The sequence below is a fragment of the Oncorhynchus mykiss genome, chromosome 23, assembly GCF_057628025.1.
Source record: "Oncorhynchus mykiss isolate SJ-2025 chromosome 23, ASM5762802v1, whole genome shotgun sequence".
Lineage (NCBI taxonomy): Eukaryota > Metazoa > Chordata > Actinopteri > Salmoniformes > Salmonidae > Oncorhynchus > Oncorhynchus mykiss.
This window is the reverse complement of record NC_143044.1, coordinates 61,761,940-61,778,549: the sequence shown is the minus strand read 5'-3', so window position 1 is coordinate 61,778,549 and position 16,610 is coordinate 61,761,940. Positions and strand designations below refer to the sequence as shown.

General features: G+C 48.6%; 1 protein-coding gene across 1 annotated transcript in view; it reads right to left on the bottom strand.

Annotated features, from left to right (window-relative positions):
• Window positions 1–319: 319 nt before the first annotated feature.
• Window positions 320–16,610, bottom strand: part of syde1 (synapse defective Rho GTPase homolog 1) — a 76,503-nt gene continuing 60,212 nt past the window's right edge. The window contains exons 7-9 of the mRNA XM_090217879.1: window positions 6,120–6,322; window positions 3,264–3,546; window positions 320–1,059 (exon numbers count right to left, since the gene is read on the bottom strand). Of these exons, the coding sequence (XP_090074005.1) occupies window positions 587–1,059; window positions 3,264–3,546; window positions 6,120–6,322 (959 nt within the window). The 3' untranslated portion in view covers window positions 320–586. The remainder of the gene's footprint in view (window positions 1,060–3,263; window positions 3,547–6,119; window positions 6,323–16,610) is intronic.

The window sequence follows — 16,610 nt, the reverse complement described above, 5'->3', positions numbered from 1 at the left end:
ACCAGAAATGAAGCTTTTTAAACACATTGGAACAGTTAAATACACTTCAACATTACTGAAGCAAATACCACATTGCTTGTCGTCTTTCTTTGGTAATTTCCTAATAAAGAATTTCCTGACCTTCAATAATACTATCCGTCTCTCTCCTCTTCTCCTCTCCCCTCCCCTCCCCCCTCTTCTCCCCTCTTCTCTCCTCCCCTCCTCTTCTCCTCTCCCCTCCTCCTCCCTTCCTCTCCTCTTCTCCTCCCTCCTCTCCTCCCTCCCCTCCCCTCTCCACTCCTCTCCTCCCTCCTCCCTCCTCACCTCTCCCCTCCTCCCTCCTCTCCTCCCTCTCCCTCTCAGAGACAGATGTTTATCTGTTTGGACAGCTCTCTCTCCTCTCCTCTCCTCCCTCCTCTCTCCTCTCCTCCCTCCTCTTTCCTCTCCACTCCTCCCTCCTCTCCTCCCTCTCCCTCTCAGAGACAGATGTTTATCTGTTTGGACAGCTCTCTCTCCTCTCCTCCCTCCTCTCCCCTCCTCCTCTCCTCTCCTCCCTCCTCTCCCCTCCTCCTCTCCTCCCTCCTCCCTCCTCTCCTCCCTCTCCCTCTCAGAGACAGATGTTAATTTGTTTGGACAGCTCTCTCTCCAGGTCTGATATCAGCGTATCAAAGTCTTTGAGACTCAGTCTGCAGGTAAACGGGGCGTCAAAGTCCAGAACTAAGTCGTCTACGTACTGAGTCCACTCCACCTTCTTCACCTCCCTCTCTTCCTCCTCTTCCTCACTGTTGCTCCCTGCCACCTCATCGTAGTCCGCATCGCCTCCGGACAGGAAGTCCCGCCCACACACGCTCCAGTCGCCAGCATACCGGTTACAGGGCGGGCTCTCCAGTCGGCCCCGTCCACGTCGCGACACCACGCCCACTTCGTCCCCCGGTAGAGGCAGTGACAGGCCACGCTGGCAGCGCCGAGGCAGGGGGTTATGGGGCATGGGGCTGGGAGGGGAAGGAGGCATGTCTGAACTGGAGGAGGGCTGGAGGAGGGTGGGAGAGTCGGGGTTGTCTGTCACTCTGTCTGTAGGAACTAAGGAGTGAAGAAGCAAAGAGAGGAAAGGTTTCAAAACCCAGAGATGAAATGTTCTAGACATTTTCACTTAGGGGTGTACTCACTTTTGTTGCCAGCGGTTTAGACATTAATGGCTGTGTGTTGAGTTATTTTGAGGGGACAGCAAATTCACACTGTTATACAAGCTGTACACTCACTACTTTACATTGTAGCAAAGTGTCATTTCTTCAGTGTTGTCACATGAAAAGATAATATTTACAAAAATGTGAGGGGTGTACTCACTTTTGTGATATACTGTATATATATATATACTAGAAGTATGTGGACTTCAAATGAGTGGATTTGGCTATTTCAGTCACACCCGTTGCTGACAGGTGTATAAAATCGAGCCCACAGCCATGCAATCTCCATAGACAACCAATCTCCATCATTTCAATTTTTATGAGAATTTTAAATTTTTAATTGAACCTTTATTTAACTAGGCAAGTCAGTTAAGAACAAATTCTTATTTAAAATGACGGCCTACCCCGGCCAAACCCGGACGACGTCGGGCTAATTATGCGCCACCCTATGAGGACTCCCAATCACAGCAGGTTGTGATACAGCCTGGAATCAAACCAGGGTCTGTGGTGACACCTCCTGCACTAACATGCAGTGCCTTAGACCGCTGTGCCACTCGGGAGGCCCCAAGAGTCAGGGTGCCACTTTTCCAACAAGTCAGTTGGTCAAATTTCTGCCCTGCTAGAGCTGCCCTGGTCAACTGTAAGTGCTGTTATTGTGAAGTGGAAACGTCTAGGAGCAGCGAAGTGGTACGCCACATAAGCTCACGGAACGGGACCACCGAGTGCTGTAGTGTGTAGCATGTAAAAAAGAATCTGTCCTCGGTTGCAACACTCACTACCGACTTCCAAACTGATTCCCGCAGCAATGTTCCAACATCTAGTGAAAGCCTTCCCAGAAGAGTGGCGGCTGTTATAGCAGCAATGCTCCAACATCTAGTGGAAAGCCTTCCCAGAAGAGTGGAGGCTGTTATAGCAGCAATGTTCCAACATCTAGTGGAAAGCCTTCCCAGAAGAGTGGAGGCTGTTATAGCAGCAAAGGGGGGGACCAACTCCATATTGATGCCCATGATTTTGAATGAGATGTTTGACGAGCAGGTGTCCACATACTTTTGGCCATACAGCGCATTCAGAAAGTATTCAGACCCCTGGACCTTTTTCCACGTTTTGTTATGTTACAGCCTTTTTCTAAAATGGATTAAATACATATTTTTATAATCCTCAATCTACACACAATACCCCATAATGACATCACAATACTCCATAATGACCTCACAATACTCCATAATGACCTCACAATACCCCATAATGACCTCACAATACTCCATAATGACCTCATAATACCCCATAATGACATCACAATACCCCATAATGACATCACAATACCCCATAATGACATCACAATACCCCATAATGACCTCACAATACCCCATAATGACCTCACAATACCCCATAATGACATCACAATACCCCATAATGACCTCACAATACTCCATAATGACCTCATAATACCCCATAATGACATCACAATACCCCATAATGACATCACAATACCCCATAATGACCTCACAATTATGGGGTATTGTGATGTCATTATGGGGTATTGTGATGTCATTATGGGGTATTGTGATGTCATTATGGGGTATTGTGATGTCATTATGGGGTATTGTGATGTCATTATGGGGTATTGTGATGTCATTATGGGGTATTGTGATGTCATTATGGGGTATTGTGATGTCATTATGGGGTATTGTGATGTCATTATGGGGTATTGTGATGTCATTATGGGGTATTGTGATGTCATTTTGGGGTATTGTGATGTCATTTTGGGGTATTGTGATGTCATTATGGGGTATTGTGATGTCATTATGGGGTATTGTGATGTCATTATGGGGTATTGTGATGTCATTTTGGGGTTTTGTTTGTAGATTGATGAGGGAAAAAAACAATTTAATATATTTTAGAATAAGGCTGTAATGTAACAACATGTGGAAAAAGTCAAGGGGTCTGAATACTTTCCGAATGCCCTGAATAGTACAGTATCACTAGGAAACGGGAAGACTGGTTGAAACGACAAAGATATTTCTCTGGTTGTAGTGAGGTCATATCCGTCAGTTTGGACCGTTGGGAATGTCGGCCCACTCTGTCCCAACAGACACTTACTGGGCCAGAGCTGCAACAGGTAATGCAAGGCCTCGATGTGTCTCTTGAAGTCCACAGCACTGGCGATCTCCTCGCTGTGAGCAAAACTCCGTCCGCCCCTTCCACAGCTCCCCCCACGCCCGCCCTGCCCGCCCTGTCCTGGTGCAGTGGGTCTCCAGGACTCCTGGGTGGGGGTCAGGAGCACCGGGCCGAAACACACAGCCAGGTTCTGACAGTTCATTCGGTTACAGTCACTGTAGGAGGCAACAAGGCTCAGATGGTCCAGGAGCAGCGAGAGGGTGGCCTGGGGAGAGGGGAGAGAGAAGAGGGTTAGACAGGGAGGACTGGAGAGAGAGAGAAGAGGGTTAGACAGGGAGGACTGGAGAGAGGGGAGAGAGAAGAGGATTAGACAGGGAGGACTGGAGAGAGAGAGAAGAGGGTTAGACAGGGAGGACTGGAGAGAGAGAGAAGAGGGTTAGACAGGGAGGACTGGAGAGAGAGAGAAGAGGGTTAGACAGGGAGGACTGGAGAGAGAGAGAAGAGGGTTAGACAGGGAGGACTGGAGAGAGGGAAGAGGGTTAAAGTGACTGTAGGACACCAACAGATTCAGGAGAAGGTTGTCTGGAGGAGGGAGGAGATAGAATAGGATGGTCTAGAGAGGAGACAGTAGAGTAACAGACAACCTAACCCTATCTAACCCTATCTAACCCTACCTATCCCTATCTAACCATACCAAACCCCACCTAACCCTATCTAACCCTACCTAACCCTACCTAACCCTACCTAACCCTATCTAACCCTACCTAACCCTATCTAACCCTACCTAACACACTGTGAAGCCTATCTAACCCTATCTAACCCTACCTAACCCTATCTAACCCTATCTAACCCTCTGAACCAAGGATTGATCACCACAAACCACAAAAGTGGAGACAAATTTGACTCCAATAACTACCGTGGGATATGCGTCAACAGCAACTTTGGGAAAATCCTCTGCATTATCATTAACAGCAGACTCGTACATTTCCTCAGTGAAAACAATGTACTGAGCAAATGTCAAATATTCACCCTGCACAAATTATCGTACAACAGACCATGTATTCACCCTGCACACCCTAATTGACAAACAAACCAAAACAAAGCCAAAGTCTTCTCATGTTTTGTTGATTTAAAAAAAGTTTTTGACTCAATTTGGCATGAGGGTCTGCTATACAAACTGATGGAAAGTGGTGTTGGGGGAAAAACATACGACATTATAAAAACCCATGTACACAACAATTGTGCGGTTAAAACAAACATTTCATTCCACAGGGCTGGGGGGTGAGCCAGGGATGCAGCTTAAGCCCCACCCTCTTCAATATATATATTGACAAGGCACTACAACAGTCTGCAGCACCCGGCCTCCCCCTGCTAGAATACGAAGTCAAATGTCTACTGTTTGCTGATGATCTGGTGCTTCTGTCCCCAACCAAGGAGGGCCTACAGCAGCACCCAGATCTTCTGCACAGATTATGTCAGACTTGGGCCCTGACAGTAAATCTGAGTAAGACCAAAATAATGGTGTTCCAAAAAAGGTCCAGTCGCCAGGACCACAAATACAAATTCCATCTAGACGCCGTTGCCCTAAAGCACACAAAAAACTATACATACCTCGGCCTTAACATCAGCACCACAGGTAACTTCCACAAAGCTGTGAACAATCTGAGAGACAAGGCATGAAGGGCATTCTATGCCATCAAAATAAACATAAATTTCAACATACCAATTAGGATCTGGCTGAAAATACTTGAATCAGTCACAGAGCCCATTGCCCTTTATGGTTGTGAGGTCTGGGGTCCGCTCACCAACCAAGACTTCACAAAATGGAACAAACACCAAATTGAGATTCTGCATGCAGAATACAGAAAAAAATATCCTCTGTGTACAACGTAGAACACCAAATAATGCATGCAGTGCAGAATTAGGCCGATACCCACTAATTATCAAAATCCAGAAAAGAGCTGTTAAATTCTACAACCACCTAAAAGGAAGCGATTCCCAAACCTCCCATAACAAAGCCATCACCTACAGAGAGATGAACCTGGAGAAGAGTCCCCTAAGCAAGCTGGTCCTGGGGCTCTGTTCACAAACACAAACACACCCTACAGAGCCCCAGGACAGCAACACAATTAGACTCAACCAAATCATGAGAAAACAAAAAGATAATTACTTGACACATTGGAAAGAATTAATTAAACAGAGCAAACTAGAATGCTATTTGGCCCTACACAGAGAGTACACAGTGGCAGAATACCTGACCACTGTGACGGACCCAAACTTAAGGAATTTCAGAGAGATACAGAGAGACAGACAGAGAGAGAGACAGAATGACTGACAGAGAGACAGACAGAGAGACAGACAGAGAGAGACACAGAGAGAGACAGACTGACAGACAGAGAGACATGTACCCACCCTCTCTGGTTCAGGCAAAGAGATACAGAGAGAGACACAGAGAGAGACAGAGAGAGACAGACAGAGAGAGAGACCCAGAGACAGACAGATAGAGATACATGTACCCACCCTCTCTGGTTCAGGCAGAGAGATGCTGAAAGAGAGACAGAGAGACAGACGGAGAGAGACATGTACCCACCCTCTCTGGTTCAGGCAGAGAGATGCTGAAAGAGAGACAGAGAGACAGACGGAGAGAGACATGTACCCACCCTCTCTGGTTCAGGCAGAGAGATACAGAGAGAGACACAGAGAGAGACAGACAGAGAGAGACCCAGAGACAAACAGAGAGAGATACTGAGAGAGACATGTACCCACCCTCTCTGGTTCAGGCAGAGAGATGCAGAAAAAGAGACAGAGAGACAGACAGAGAGAGAGACATGCACCCACCCTCTCTGGTTCAGGCAGACATTGCAGTAGGGCCACGGTGCTCTGAGAGCGCTGTACGTCTCCCTCGCTCCTGCCAGGAGAGGAGGTTCCAGGGGAGGAGCGAGAAGGAGGAGGTCTCAGAGACATGGCCTCCAAAACCACCTCGTACAAGGTCCTGGTGATAAGGGAGGACGGCAGCTCACGTAGGTAGTCCTTCAGAATGCCTGAACACAAACATCACAAGGAAGGAATGAAAACAAAAGGTTTAACTACGTCCAAACCCCAAACCCTCCTCCTGCTTCCTTTTACTAGGATCAGTTTCATTTGGTCAAATATATTGATAAGGCTTCATCTAAGGTTTAACTACGACCAAACCCCAAACCCTCCTACTGCTTCCCTTTACTAGGATCAGTTTCATTTGGTCAAATATATTGATAAGGCTTCATCTAAGGCAGGTATGTTTTATAAGTTGGTATGAGCAGTGTCGGGGGAAGCTACTCTGGAAATGGAGTTTACCAACCTACCAAATAACTTCACACTGGAAGAAGCTACGCTACACACAAGCTACCCCTTTAAGAAAAAATACAATTCACTGAGACTACATTTGACCTTTGAACAAGTAGTTCACTACATCCAAAACTACTTTGTGTAAAATGATCCGTACATTATGTAAATACGACGTGTCATAGACTACAAATGGCAAGAACAGATCACTTCGGGGTCACAAAAAGTATTCAGACCCCTTTGACTTTTTCCACGTTTTGTTACATTATTCTAATAATTATTACATTAGTGCCTTGCGAAAGTATTCGGCCCCCTTGAACTTTGTGACCTTTTGCCACATTTCAGGCTTCAAACATAAAGATATAAAACTGTATTTTTTTGTGAAGAATCAACAACAAGTGGGACATAATCATGAAGTGGAACGACATTTATTGGATATTTCAAACTTTTTTAACAAATCAAAAACTGAAAAATTGGGCGTGCAAAATTATTCAGCCCCCTTAAGTTAATACTTTGTAGCGTCACCTTTTGCTGCGATTACAGCTGTAAGTCGCTTGGGGTATGTCTCTATCAGTTTTGCACATCGAGAGACTGACATTTTTTCCCATTCCTCCTTGCAAAACAGCTCGAGCTCAGTGAGGTTGGATGGAGAGCATTTGTGAACAGCAGTTTTCAGTTCTTTCCACAGATTCTCGATTGGATTCAGGTCTGGACTTTGACTTGGCCATTCTAACACCTGGATATGTTTATTTTTGAACCATTCCATTGTAGATTTTGCTTTATGTTTTGGATCATTGTCTTGTTGGAAGACAAATCTCCGTCCCAGTCTCAGGTCTTTTGCAGACTCCATCAGGTTTTCTTTCAGAATGGTCCTGTATTTGGCTCCATCCATCTTCCCATCAATTTTAACCATCTTCCCTGTCCCTGCTGAAGAAAAGCAGGCCCAAACCATGATGCTGCCACCACCATGTTTGACAGTGGGGATGGTGTGTTCAGGGTGATGAGCTGTGTTGCTTTTACGCCAAACATAACGTTTTGCATTGTTGCCAAAAAGTTCAATTTTGGTTTCATCTGACCAGAGCACCTTCTTCCACATGTTTGGTGCGTCTCCCAGGTGGCTTGTGGCAAAGTTTAAACGACACTTTTTATGGATATCTTTAAGAAATGGCTTTCTTCTTGCCACTCTTCCATAAAGGCCAGATTTGTGCAATATACGACTGATTGTTGTCCTATGGACAGAGTCTCCCACCTCAGCTGTAGATCTCTGCAGTTCATCCAGAGTGATCATGGGCCTCTTGGCTGCATCTCTGATCAGTCTTCTCCTTGTATGAGCTGAAAGTTTAGAGGGACGGCCAGGTCTTGGTAGATTTGCAGTGGTCTCGTACTCCTTCCATTTCAATATTATCGCTTGCACAGTGCTCCTTGGGATGTTTAAAGTTTGGGAAATCTTTTTGTATCCAAATCCGGCTTTAAACTTCTTCACAACAGTATCTCGGACCTGCCTGGTGTGTTCCTTGTTCTTCATGATGCTCTCTGCGCTTTTAACGGACCTCTGAGACTATCACAGTGCAGGTGCATTTATACGGAGACTTGATTACACACAGGTGGATTGTATTTATCATCATTAGTCATTTAGGTCAACATTGGATCATTCAGAGATCCTCACTGAACTTCTGGAGAGAGTTTGCTGCACTGAAAGTAAAGGGGCTGAATAATTTTGCACGCCCAATTTTTCAGTTTTTGATTTGTTAAAAAAGTTTGAAATATCCAATAAATGTCGTTCCACTTCATGATTGTGTCCCACTTGTTGTTGATTCTTCACAAAAAAATACAGTTTTATATCTTTATGTTTGAAGCCTGAAATATGGCAAAAGGTCGCAAAGTTCAAGGGGGCCGAATACTTTCGCAAGGCACTGTAAGTATTCAGACCCTTTGCTATGAGACTCTAAATTGAGCTCAGGTGCATCCTGTTTCCATTGATCATCCTTGAGATGTTTCTACAACTTGATTGGAGTCCATCTGTAGTAAATTAATTTGATTGGACATTATTTGGAAATGCACAGACCTGTCTATATATTAAAAAAATATATATATACGTGGTTCTGTCCTGGAGCTGTTCTTGTCTCATTAACGTTCTGTTTCATGTTTTGTGTGAACCCCAGGAAGTCCTAAAAAAATATGAACTACTCAATACCAAAAGGCATCGAAAGATTTCACAGACCATGAGAAACAAGATTCCCTGGTCTGATGAAACCAAGATTGAACTCTTTGGCCTGAATGCCAAGCGTCACGTCTGGAGGAAACCTGGCACCATCCCTACGGTGAAGCATGGTGGTGGCAGCTTAGTGGCAGGGACTGGGAGACTAGTCAGGATCAAGGGAAAGATGAACGGAGCAAAGTACAGAGAGATCCTTGATGAAAACCTGCTCCAGAGCACTCAGAACCTCAGACTGGGGTGAAGGTTCACCTTCCAACAGGACAATGACCTATACGCACACAGCCAAGACAACGCAGGAGTGGCTTCGGGACAAGTCTCTGAATGTCCTTGAGTGGCCCAGCCAGAGCCCAGACCTGAACCCAAACAAACATCTCTGGAGAGACCTGAAAATAGCTGTGCAGTGATGTTCCCCATCCAACCTGACAGAGCAAGAGAGGATATGCAGAGGAGAATGGGAGAAGCTCCCCAAATACAGGTGTGCCAAGCTTGTAGCGTCATACCAAAGAAGACTCGAGGCTGTAATCGCTGCCAAAGGTGCTTCAACAGAGTATTGAGTAAAGGGTCTGAATACTTATGTAAATGTGACATTTCAGTATTTTTTTTTAACATCTTCCGACTTCCGGCTTCAACTGTATTATGGTTAGACCGGAAGATGTAGTGTAAAGACATCTGGCTTCTACAGATGCCATCCATTAATTTCTGGTGTAAAAACCAGTCCCCTCAGATACTATAATCTCCTTATGTATCATGTCTATAAGATGTTCCAGGTTTAACCCATAATCCAACACAGGTAAAGCGTCAATACAGATCGAATCCTACTACACTAACGCTCTGCAAACTATCACGGATTACAAAGGGAACCCTGGCAGCGAGCTCCCCAGTGACACGAGCATACCAGACGAGCTAAATGCCTTCTAAACTTTCTTCGAGGAAAGCAACACTGAACCATGCGAAAGAGCACCAGCTGTTCCAGAAGACTGTGTGATTACGCTCTCCGTAGCCGATGTGTATATAAGACCTTTAAACCCGTTAACATTCACAAGGCCGCAGGGCCAGACGGATTAAGAAAATGTGTATTCAGAGCATGAGCTGACCAGTCGCAAGTGTCTTCACTGAAATGTTCAACCTCTCCCTGACCCAGTCTGTAATACCTACATGTTTCAAGCAGACCACCATAGTCCCTGTGCCCAAGAACACTAAGGTAACCTGTCTAAATGACTATCCTTAGCACACTGTAGCCATGAAGTGCTTTGAAAGGCTGGTCATGGCTCACCATCATCCCAGAAACCCTAGACCCACTCCAATTTGCATACCGCCCAAACAGATCCACAGATGACGCAATCTCTATTGCACTCCACACTGCCCTTTCCCACCTGGACAAAAGGAACACCTATGTGAGAATGCTGTTCATTGACGACAGTTCAGCGTTCAACATCATAGTGCCCTCAAAGCTCATCAATAAGCTAAGGATCCTGTGACTGAACACCTCCCCCTGCAACTGGATCCTGGACATCCTGACGGGCTGCCCCCAGGTGGTGAGGGAAGGTAACAACACATCCGCCACACTGACATGGAGGCCCCTCAGGGGGTGCGTCAGCAAGACAAAGGAGCTGATTGTGGACCATAGGGAACGGAGGGCCGAACACACACAAATTCACATTGAGGGGGCTGGAGAGGGTCGAGAGCTTCAAGTTCCTCGGTGTACAAAATCACTGTTGATTACCAAGCATTGTGACAAATACAATTGTATTTTTATTTACCCTATTAAACACACAAAAAACAAGCGAAAACAATGCAGGTTCCATATTGCTGATAGAGACTGGTGTAGGGGGACAGGGGACTGACCTGTGATGACGTTGATGTCAGGATAGAGACTGATGTAGGGGGACAGGGGACTGACCTGTGATGACGTTGATGTCAGGATAGAGACTGATGTAGGGGGACAGGGGACTGACCTGTGATGACGTTGATGTCAGGATAGAGACTGGTGTAGGGGGATAGGGGACTGACCTGTGATAACGTTGATGTCAGGATAGAGACTGGTGTAGGGGGACAGGGGACTGACCTGTGATGACGTTGATGTCAGGATAGAGACTGGTGTAGGGGGACAGGGGACTGACCTGTGATGACGTTGATGTCAGGATAGAGACTGGTGTAGGGGGACAGGGGACTGACCTGTGATGACGTTGATGTCAGGATAGAGACTGGTGTAGGGGGACAGGGGACTGACCTGTGATGACGTTGATGTCAGGATAGAGACTGATGTAGGGGGACAGGGGACTGACCTGTGATGACGTTGATGTCAGGATAGAGACTGGTGTAGGGGGATAGGGGACTGACCTGTGATAACGTTGATGTCAGGATAGAGACTGGTGTAGGGGGACAGGGGACTGACCTGTGATGACGTTGATGTCAGGATAGAGACTGGTGTAGGGGGACAGGGGACTGACCTGTGATGACGTTGATGTCAGGATAGAGACTGGTGTAGGGGGACAGGGGACTGACCTGTGATGACGTTGATGTCAGGATAGAGACTGGTGTAGGGGGACAGGGGACTGACCTGTGATGGCGTTGATGTCAGGATAGAGACTGGTGTAGGGGGATAGGGGACTGACCTGTGATGGCGTTGATGTCAGGATAGAGACTGGTGTAGGGGGACAGGGGACTGACCTGTGATGACGTTGATGTCAGGATAGAGACTGGTGTAGGGGGACAGGGGACTGACCTGTGATGACGTTGATGCTGATAGAGACTGGTGTAGGGGGACAGGGGACTGTGATGACGTTGAGGTCAGGATAGAGACTGGGGACAGGGGACTGACCTGTGATGACGTTGATGTCAGGATAGAGACTGGTGTAGGGGGACAGGGGACTGTGATGACGTTGAGGTCAGGATAGAGACTGGTGTAGGGGGACATGGGACTGACCTGTGATGACGTTGATGCTGATAGAGACTGGTGTAGGGGGATAGGGGACTGACCTGTGATGACGTTGATGTCAGGATAGAGACTGGTGTAGGGGGATAGGGGACAGACCTGTGATGACGTTGATGTCAGGATAGAGACTGGTGTAGGGGGATAGGGGACTGACCTGTGATAACGTTGATGTCAGGATAGAGACTGGTGTAGGGGGACAGGGGACTGACCTGTGATGACGTTGATGTCAGGATAGAGACTGGTGTAGGGGGACAGGGGACTGACCTGTGATGACGTTGATGTCAGGATAGAGACTGGTGTAGGGGGACAGGGGACTGACCTGTGATGACGTTGATGTCAGGATAGAGACTGGTGTAGGGGGACAGGGGACTGACCTGTGATGACGTTGATGTCAGGATAGAGACTGATGTAGGGGGACAGGGGACTGACCTGTGATGACGTTGATGTCAGGATAGAGACTGGTGTAGGGGGATAGGGGACTGACCTGTGATAACGTTGATGTCAGGATAGAGACTGGTGTAGGGGGACAGGGGACTGACCTGTGATGACGTTGATGTCAGGATAGAGACTGGTGTAGGGGGACAGGGGACTGACCTGTGATGACGTTGATGTCAGGATAGAGACTGGTGTAGGGGGACAGGGGACTGACCTGTGATGACGTTGATGTCAGGATAGAGACTGGTGTAGGGGGACAGGGGACTGACCTGTGATGGCGTTGATGTCAGGATAGAGACTGGTGTAGGGGGATAGGGGACTGACCTGTGATAACGTTGATGTCAGGATAGAGACTGGTGTAGGGGGACAGGGGACTGACCTGTGATGACGTTGATGTCAGGATAGAGACTGGTGTAGGGGGACAGGGGACTGACCTGTGATGACGTTGATGTCAGGATAGAGACTGGTGTAGGGGGACAGGGGACTGACCTGTGATGACGTTGATGTCAGGATAGAGACTGGTGTAGGGGGACAGGGGACTGACCTGTGATGACGTTGATGTCAGGATAGAGACTGATGTAGGGGGACAGGGGACTGACCTGTGATGACGTTGATGTCAGGATAGAGACTGGTGTAGGGGGATAGGGGACTGACCTGTGATAACGTTGATGTCAGGATAGAGACTGGTGTAGGGGGACAGGGGACTGACCTGTGATGACGTTGATGTCAGGATAGAGACTGGTGTAGGGGGACAGGGGACTGACCTGTGATGACGTTGATGTCAGGATAGAGACTGGTGTAGGGGGACAGGGGACTGACCTGTGATGACGTTGATGTCAGGATAGAGACTGGTGTAGGGGGACAGGGGACTGACCTGTGATGGCGTTGATGTCAGGATAGAGACTGGTGTAGGGGGATAGGGGACTGACCTGTGATGGCGTTGATGTCAGGATAGAGACTGGTGTAGGGGGACAGGGGACTGACCTGTGATGACGTTGATGTCAGGATAGAGACTGGTGTAGGGGGACAGGGGACTGACCTGTGATGACGTTGATGCTGATAGAGACTGGTGTAGGGGGACAGGGGACTGTGATGACGTTGAGGTCAGGATAGAGACTGGGGACAGGGGACTGACCTGTGATGACGTTGATGTCAGGATAGAGACTGGTGTAGGGGGACAGGGGACTGTGATGACGTTGAGGTCAGGATAGAGACTGGTGTAGGGGGACATGGGACTGACCTGTGATGACGTTGATGCTGATAGAGACTGGTGTAGGGGGATAGGGGACTGACCTGTGATGACGTTGATGTCAGGATAGAGACTGGTGTAGGGGGATAGGGGACAGACCTGTGATGACGTTGATGTCAGGATAGAGACTGGTGTAGGGGGATAGGGGACTGACCTGTGATAACGTTGATGTCAGGATAGAGACTGGTGTAGGGGGACAGGGGACTGACCTGTGATGACGTTGATGTCAGGATAGAGACTGGTGTAGGGGGACAGGGGACTGACCTGTGATGACGTTGATGTCAGGATAGAGACTGGTGTAGGGGGACAGGGGACTGACCTGTGATGACGTTGATGTCAGGATAGAGACTGGTGTAGGGGGACAGGGGACTGACCTGTGATGACGTTGATGTCAGGATAGAGACTGATGTAGGGGGACAGGGGACTGACCTGTGATGACGTTGATGTCAGGATAGAGACTGGTGTAGGGGGATAGGGGACTGACCTGTGATAACGTTGATGTCAGGATAGAGACTGGTGTAGGGGGACAGGGGACTGACCTGTGATGACGTTGATGTCAGGATAGAGACTGGTGTAGGGGGACAGGGGACTGACCTGTGATGACGTTGATGTCAGGATAGAGACTGGTGTAGGGGGACAGGGGACTGACCTGTGATGACGTTGATGTCAGGATAGAGACTGGTGTAGGGGGACAGGGGACTGACCTGTGATGGCGTTGATGTCAGGATAGAGACTGGTGTAGGGGGATAGGGGACTGACCTGTGATGGCGTTGATGTCAGGATAGAGACTGGTGTAGGGGGACAGGGGACTGACCTGTGATGACGTTGATGTCAGGATAGAGACTGGTGTAGGGGGACAGGGGACTGACCTGTGATGACGTTGATGCTGATAGAGACTGGTGTAGGGGGACAGGGGACTGTGATGACGTTGAGGTCAGGATAGAGACTGGGGACAGGGGACTGACCTGTGATGACGTTGATGTCAGGATAGAGACTGGTGTAGGGGGACAGGGGACTGTGATGACGTTGAGGTCAGGATAGAGACTGGTGTAGGGGGACATGGGACTGACCTGTGATGACGTTGATGCTGATAGAGACTGGTGTAGGGGGATAGGGGACTGACCTGTGATGACGTTGATGTCAGGATAGAGACTGGTGTAGGGGGATAGGGGACAGACCTGTGATGACGTTGATGTCAGGATAGAGACTGGTGTAGGGGGATAGGGGACTGACCTGTGATAACGTTGATGTCAGGATAGAGACTGGTGTAGGGGGACAGGGGACTGACCTGTGATGACGTTGATGTCAGGATAGAGACTGGTGTAGGGGGACAGGGGACTGACCTGTGATGACGTTGATGTCAGGATAGAGACTGGTGTAGGGGGACAGGGGACTGACCTGTGATGACGTTGATGTCAGGATAGAGACTGGTGTAGGGGGACAGGGGACTGACCTGTGATGACGTTGATGTCAGGATAGAGACTGATGTAGGGGGACAGGGGACTGACCTGTGATGACGTTGATGTCAGGATAGAGACTGGTGTAGGGGGATAGGGGACTGACCTGTGATAACGTTGATGTCAGGATAGAGACTGGTGTAGGGGGACAGGGGACTGACCTGTGATGACGTTGATGTCAGGATAGAGACTGGTGTAGGGGGACAGGGGACTGACCTGTGATGACGTTGATGTCAGGATAGAGACTGGTGTAGGGGGACAGGGGACTGACCTGTGATGACGTTGATGCTGATAGAGACTGGTGTAGGGGGACAGGGAATTGTGATGACGTTGAGGTCAGGATAGAGACTGGGGACAGGGGACTGACCTGTGATGACGTTGATGTCAGGATAGAGACTGGTGTAGGGGGACAGGGGACTGTGATGACGTTGAGGTCAGGATAGAGACTGGGGACAGGGGACTGACCTGTGATGACGTTGATGTCAGGATAGAGACTGGTGTAGGGGGATAGGGGACTGACCTGTGATGACGTTGATGTCAGGATAGAGACTGGTGTAGGGGGATAGGGGACTGACCTGTGATGACGTTGATGTCAGGATAGAGACTGGTGTAGGGGGATAGGTGACTGACCTGTGATGACGTTGATGTCAGGATAGAGACTGGTGTAGGGGGACAGGGGACTGACCTGTGATGACGTTGATGTCAGGATAGAGACTGGTGTAGGGGGATAGGGGACTGACCTGTGATGACTTTGATGCTGATAGAGACTGGTGTAGGGGGATAGGGGACTGACCTGTGATGACGTTGATGCTGATAGAGACTGGTGTAGGGGGATAGGGGACTGACCTGTGATGACGTTGATGCTGATAGAGACTGGTGTAGGGGGATAGGTGACTGACCTGTGATGACGTTGATGTCAGGATAGAGACTGGTGTAGGGGGACAGGGGACTGTGATGACGTTGAGGTCAGGATAGAGACTGGGGACAGGGGACTGACCTGTGATGACGTTGATGTCAGGATAGAGACTGGTGTAGGGGGACAGGGGACTGACCTGTGATAACGTTGATGCTGATAGAGACAGGTGTAGGGGGACATGGGACTGACCTGTGATGACGTTGATGTCAGGATAGAGACTGGTGTAGGGGGACAGGGGACTGACCTGTGATGACGTTGATGCTGATAGAGACTGGTGTAAGGGGACAGGGGACTGACCTGTGATGACGTTGATGCTGATAGAGACTGGTGTAGGGGGACAGGGGACTGACCTGTGATGACGTTGATGTCAGGATAGAGACTGGTGTAGGGGGACAGGGGACTGACCTGTGATGACGTTGATGTCAGGATAGAGACTGGTGTAGGGGGATAGGGGACTGACCTGTGATGGCGTTGATGTCAGGATAGAGACTGGTGTAGGGGGACAGGGGACTGACCTGTGATGACGTTGATGCTGATAGAGACTGGTGTAGGGGGACAGGGGACTGACCTGTGATGACGTTGATGCTGATAGAGACTGGTGTAGGGGGACAGGGGACTGACCTGTGATGACGTTGATGTCAGGATAGAGACTGGTGTAGGGGGACAGGGGACTGACCTGTGATGACGTTGATGTCAGGATAGAGACTGGTGTAGGGGGACAGGGGACTGACCTGTGATGGCGTTGATGTCAGGATAGAGACTGGTGTAGGGGGATAGGGGACTGACCTGTGATGGCGT